We start from the raw sequence: 6,171 nt of genomic DNA on the forward strand, positions 1-6,171 counted from the left end.
TACACATGCTTGTTCATCACGACCACAGAAAAAGCTGCTGATTGGATATCATCTCAAATAGTTCAGTTCAGTTTTATATATATATATATATATAGACATCCATCTATTTTTTTTTGCCAAAAACTAACATAAGTGGTTAAATTTAAAAGCTGTGAATTAATATTCCAAGCAGCTCTTCTGAGTGCTTTTATGCAAAGAGGTGATGTGGAAACCAAATTCCTAGATTAACCTCCTAAAACCCGAACTCTTCCACAGCATGCATTTTTTACTTTCTCTTTGATATTTGGGCATATTGGGACCCGATGAATGTAAAAACAAAGAATCAGCAGATTTGTTTGTTTTTTTTTTACCTGATTTCTGTTCCTAACAAAAATGAGAGCCACGTATGAGGATATTAGTTTTAAATTTTGATGGAACAGTGGCAGTATAATGCCCTTGTAAGTGGATATCAGGCCCTTGTAGAGCGAAATTTAGTATTTTGGTCTAGACAACCCAAAATGTGATGTCCACATATGTGGACGACAGATCCTAGGAGGTTAAAATGGTATAAATAACTTGCACCCTGCAGTGTGCTGCACGGTGTTTCTCACATGGTGGAATATACAGGACACATTTCTTAAGTGCAGAATTCAGCTTTTGTTTTTTTTCCTTTTCTCTCCTCCTACTCTGGTATCTGATGCTCAAAATACACATGCACCCTGAAACACCTTAACACATGATAAGACAGATGGTTTAACTTAAGGACGAATGAAATCAAAAACCATCTCTGTACTGTATGTCTGCTGACCCAGAGATAAACTCCTGAAAGACAAGACCGAAGACATCTTAAAAAAAAAAAAAAAAAGGGCTTACACTCACCTGGCATTCCCTCCTAACACACTGTAAGTGGCTGCAGAGGTTCATCAGTATGAATCACAACATAAGATTCAGCAGTGAATATCCACATGTTGACTGCAACCTTCCAAACTGACCATGTAAAGTTAGCAAATTAGCCAAAACAACTATTATCAATATAATACTTAAGAGTCATAATGTCTTATAAACCTAAAAGCTTTGATGGGCTCTTCTAGGTGCTTTTACGTAGGTTGGGGAATAAAACGGATTGTTTAAAGAAGGCAATAGAAATATCAAGTATTATTAAATATAGAGCAATTAGAGAGAAAAGTTTCTAAAGTGGTATTGTTGCAAAGAAATAAAAACACGGTAGCAATGTTATTTTAAAATATTTATTTCTTCAGCATAAAACTTTGATCATGTACAAAATAAATCACAATAAAAAAAAAAAAAAATTGCACAGTTTCAGAGCAGCACCTGCAGCATATCAAATGAATGAGATGGTAAAAGAGTCTGGATGACCCTGGTCCAACTGTAAGTTTAATACATGAATCATGTCAGGTTCATATAACACAGCTTCCAGAGTTTTTCTAATTCAGGTCTAAAAATCACAACCGCTTCCTCTAAATTTAAATGTAAAGTTAATCAAACAAATAGCGTTAAAATAAACCAGTCCATACAACGCTTCAAGTATCGCATACTATTAGGGTGTTCCTTTAGCACCGACAGGCAGCTGGAAAATAAGTCACTGTTTATTCTTAACATCCATGAGCCACTCACTGAAACACTTCTCCATCGCCTTCCTGTTGGCCCAGCTGCCATTGTTAACTGTAGGGATGATCTTGAGGGGCTGGAGCCACTGCACAAACCGCTTCAACTCAAGAAAGCTGCTGTGTTCACTATAGGGGATACCTGTCAGACAAACAGATGGGTTGATATCATCATAAACCGACAGCTCTTTAAAAAGCAATTAGCTAATTTGAAAGTTTTACTTCTCCTTTGGGAAATTTTTAGAGTTTAGTCAATTCAGAGGGAAACTGGCTTGCAGTAAACAACGCTGGAGACAGATGTTAAACACACAGGGAAGTCCATCAGGCAAGCAAAAGGGCCAAGCTTTAAAAGCTGGACCAGATGCTCAATGAAGACGTCCACAGGCTCAGACTGTTCCCCTCTAAGGGACAATGCAGAATTATTCAGTTTTCAGTTAATACACAAAATAAAAACCTAGCTTGGAACCAATGCAGAAAGCAGATGCCTTGTGTTTATCCACATTTTAGCCCTGGACATATTTTATGTGCTCCTCTGCTTTAAACAGGTCTAGCTAGAAAAAGGGGGGGGAAAAAAGCCTATTCATGGATAAAGTCAGTCCGTTTCCACATGCAGAGAACATTTGCAGCAAATGGCGGCATATGGCAGGGAAGAGCGAGAAGGAGGAGATAAACAAGGCAGAGAGAGAGAGAGGGAGAGTGCAAATTGGCTTCCGCCTGAGTGACACACAAACTGCTGAGAAGGAAGAAAATATATGTGAGTGTGCACCCTAGAAGCCTCTAGCTGGTGATTGGAGGTTACGAGCCAGATGGCTGATGCTTCTGATGGATCTATTCAGAACATGAAACAGGGGTTAGGAAGAAAAACTGGCTAAATCTGCAATTGAAAAATCAAGTCATGGCCCAAATTTAGAACTGGGGTTTAATGCTAGACTAGGAAGTGTTGTCCACAGAGGAGATCCACAACCCCAGGGCACTGATGTTATGTATCCTGTTGCCACCAAGCCAGAGCAGTCTGAAACCAAGCCATGCTCTATTGTGATTCTATAAGACTTGTTTCAGGCTTTACCAAAAGAGGGAGCTGTAGGCTAAATACAACAATATTAACAACACTCAAATTGTTGTGGGATAATACTCTTATATATGACACTTCTTTTTCCTCTCCAAAAACTAGAAGAAGAAAAAAGGCTTTGTGCGTACCATATATGGTGATGTTGCCGCTTTTCTGAGGCTGAATGTCTTCCACTGATTCTATCTGCTGACTGAAGGTCCAGCCGGTAGGTTTGAAGGCCACCAGCTGATCATACTGACGAGAAAAGCGTGCCAGGTGATCCTGCAGTTTCTGGAAAGAGAAGGGAAAAAGGGAGGGGAAAAAGGACAACTTAAAAGAGCTGCATTGTCGGGGGTTTTCCTGCCTCAGCATGGACCTGGTGGAGTAAGAACCATATGCGTGACTGTTAGCTTATCTAGAAGAAATCTGCATTTTCTCGATTCCCGATCATTTCATGAATAAACTGTGTATTGCGCTCGAGTATTTTTAACTCAAATAAGCAAAAGTCACCAAAAAGAAGTTGTTTCCCACCAGTCTTTGAATAAACTCATAATGCTGTAGTTTAATCTCACACATGTATTTTAGAGTCTCTTTACCTCGTGATGTGAGCTCCTCTGAACATTGCTCATTAAGGAGAATAAAGCAGATATGAAAAGCTACATCTATTCTCACCTCTGAGACCTACCTGTGGTAATATTTAAATACCAGTTCTCCAAGAAAGATATGTTTTTTACAAAAACATGACGATTTTCTGACCATTTTGTTGCTGCTGGTGTTCACATTTGGACTTAATGTGTGTTGCTAACATGGCTCACATGCCATAATTAAAACGTGCATTGTAAATCTGCTCTTTGTTGTATAAATATGAACTTAAAATATTAAGAATGGTGGGACTTTAGGAAAACAAGTCATGAAAAATGCACCTACTCTGAAGGACAGCTGCATCATGGGCAGCACGTGGACCTGGGCTGCCTTCCAGTCGGTGGTTAGACGTCCTTTGATTTGCTCCGACTCCAGACAGCACATGGTGTTGTACTTGTCTCTAGAGAGGCAAACTTTAGACCCCAGAACCTCTGCCAGCGCTGCAAATGAAGCAGAACGAGGTCTGTGTGAGAATGAAAACTGCAGGAAAACAGTGGATTTTAGTTTTCACCAACATTACTGAAACAAACTCTTCAAACTCAACAGGCCTTTATTAAAAAAAACAAAACAGAAAACAACTGACTGACTAAATATGGCACTCCCTGGCCTGTAAAGTGTTTGCTGTACGTGTACAAATGCTTTTGTGGAATAACAGAAGGACAAAAAGGATGAGTAAAGTGCTACAGTCAATTAAACTAGCCGTCTGCTTTTGTCTCCACTTCATGCAGCGCTTGTTGAAGCAGCTGTGATTAAAGAATGAATGCATGCAGTTTCCCCTTCTGTCAGTTAAACACTGTTTTTTCAGTTTTTCATTGTACTAAAGTGCTTCAAACTATCGTCCATGTATCACAAGGGAACATTTTGCCTCCACTTGAAGACAATGCACTGTGAGGGGCTCCAGTTTTTAAACAACGATGCTCCTATTCCAATATAGAAGAAATATCAGATGAACTTATAATAGGACAGGTCAGCCACACACAGAAAACTACAGGGGGAAAACTATTCTACTATTAGGTTTAGAAACCATTTTGCTTTGTGTATTCTCAGAATGAAATCAAGCAGTATTTAGAAAACCCATCTTCATATTTATTTTAAATATAACTACTGTTACTAAGAGGTGGATAGAAAACATATTTCTTTCTGTATTTATACATTTGGGTCAGCCATGTCTCTCATGCCGAGATATCCGATTATAACTGACTTTCTGATTTTTAAAGGAGTAGAAAATGCACCATACAGCTCAAAAACAAACAAACAAAAAAAACATCAAAAGAAAGTGTGAGCATAGACTCTCCTGCAAAGCACATACCCAAAAAGACCTTCTCTTTCCCCACCGAGTACGACCCGCACACCACAAGTGTACGTGGGTTGAGTGTCACCAATTCAAATGCAGTGCTGGCTGCAAAGTTGATGACTTCTTGCTGCCTGGGGAAGGTGTACTCAGGGCTGCAGTAGCTAGAGAGATATAAGAGGTCACACTGAAAAATCTGAGTTTCACTGCTGGAGTTGTGCTCAGTTTACCAAAATCAGAGAGAAAGAAAGCGGTCGTCATTACCGGGAGTTGTTACTTACAGCAACAAGTGAAAATGATGAAACTGAGGGGTACTTACGTGGTATCCAAATAGAGTGTCTGTATCCTGCAGCTGAGTAGCTCAGGGTAGGTTTCCATTGAGGGGTCAGCTCTGAAGTCTCCGGTGTGAAGAACAGTCTGTCCATCGGGCAAGAAGAACAACAGCATTGCAGCACCTGGACAACTGAAAGAACATAAGGATACAAAAGAGAGGTTTTAATCAAATTTAGCCAGTTTTCCTTGTGAGAAATTCATTTAACTCTCCAGGGAAATATTACGAGGAGTAAATAGAGTCATTAAGTAGAAACTATGTAGCACAACTGTAAAAGATGTGTTCTACATTCAAAAGAATGTATTCCTAGTGACATAATGAATAGGCTATTAGCTTGGTTGTGTCTGAATATATTTCAAAGTGCCTCAATTTATCCCTTTATGACAATTTTACTATAAAGAAAGTGGCTACGGTAGAAACTTTTGTATCTGCTCCCGAATGCATGAATGCATGTTTTTGTAGTCTGCTAATAGCGGTGCATATGTTATAAGTGACTTATTGGGTCCTTCTCCTCTGCCTACAGTGTTTTCAGAGCCATTTCTCTGAGTTTCAGAAAGATCATATGGGAAAATACCAGGTCAAGTTTTAATGCATGCTGGTGAAGAGCCCATTAACCTCAGCTGCAATTCTGAAACAGTATTTAAATCTCAAAGACAGAAAATCAACCTTCGGATAATAAACCAGCTGAATCTGATCAGCCTGAAATCAGCAGCGTGACAAAGAAGCTCTCATGTGTCACAAAACAGCGTCACCAGTAGAGATCCCTGCTGATGTCACAGATGACTCACTGGTTAGCGTCTAGGAGGATGACCCGGACCCCCTCCACAGTGACTTCAGTATTCATGGGGAGGATGTGGACGTACTGCTCGGCCACCCTCAGTTTGCTCTTCACCAGGTTCCCTGTAATCTAATCAGGAGACACAGCTGAGAGTGAACAAATCTTTGCAGTTTACAGGGATGATCAGGTTTCAAACAATCTCAGATATGCAGAGTAATTCACCCCCCCGCCTCCCAAACCCTGGCCTTGAAATCTTATTTTCCCAATCTACTTTCTAATTACCCTCTGTGATTATGATCAAACTTTTCTGGGCTGTGATCCACCTGGCGCCCACGCTCAAAGTCTGTGGCCTAGCAAACGGAGTCCCAACAAGTACTTATAAGTCTGTTTTTAGCCTAATCCCCAGAAAACACACACACACACACACACACACACACACACACACACACACACACACACACACACACACACACACAC

General features: G+C 40.1%; 1 protein-coding gene across 1 annotated transcript in view; it reads right to left on the reverse strand.

Annotated features, from left to right (window-relative positions):
- Positions 1–1,212: 1,212 nt before the first annotated feature.
- Positions 1,213–6,171, reverse strand: part of dclre1a (DNA cross-link repair 1A (PSO2 homolog, S. cerevisiae)) — a 9,420-nt gene continuing 4,461 nt past the window's right edge. The window contains exons 4-9 of the mRNA XM_005928169.3: positions 5,705–5,823; positions 4,905–5,048; positions 4,604–4,749; positions 3,580–3,734; positions 2,802–2,943; positions 1,213–1,746 (exon numbers count right to left, since the gene is read on the reverse strand). Coding sequence (XP_005928231.1) covers positions 1,580–1,746; positions 2,802–2,943; positions 3,580–3,734; positions 4,604–4,749; positions 4,905–5,048; positions 5,705–5,823 — 873 coding nt within the window. The 3' untranslated portion in view covers positions 1,213–1,579. The remainder of the gene's footprint in view (positions 1,747–2,801; positions 2,944–3,579; positions 3,735–4,603; positions 4,750–4,904; positions 5,049–5,704; positions 5,824–6,171) is intronic.

This window comes from Haplochromis burtoni, unplaced genomic scaffold (genome assembly GCF_018398535.1).
Source record: "Haplochromis burtoni strain Fernald_Lab_line unplaced genomic scaffold, NCSU_Asbu1 Contig_108, whole genome shotgun sequence".
NCBI classification, from domain to species: Eukaryota; Metazoa; Chordata; class Actinopteri; order Cichliformes; family Cichlidae; genus Haplochromis; species Haplochromis burtoni.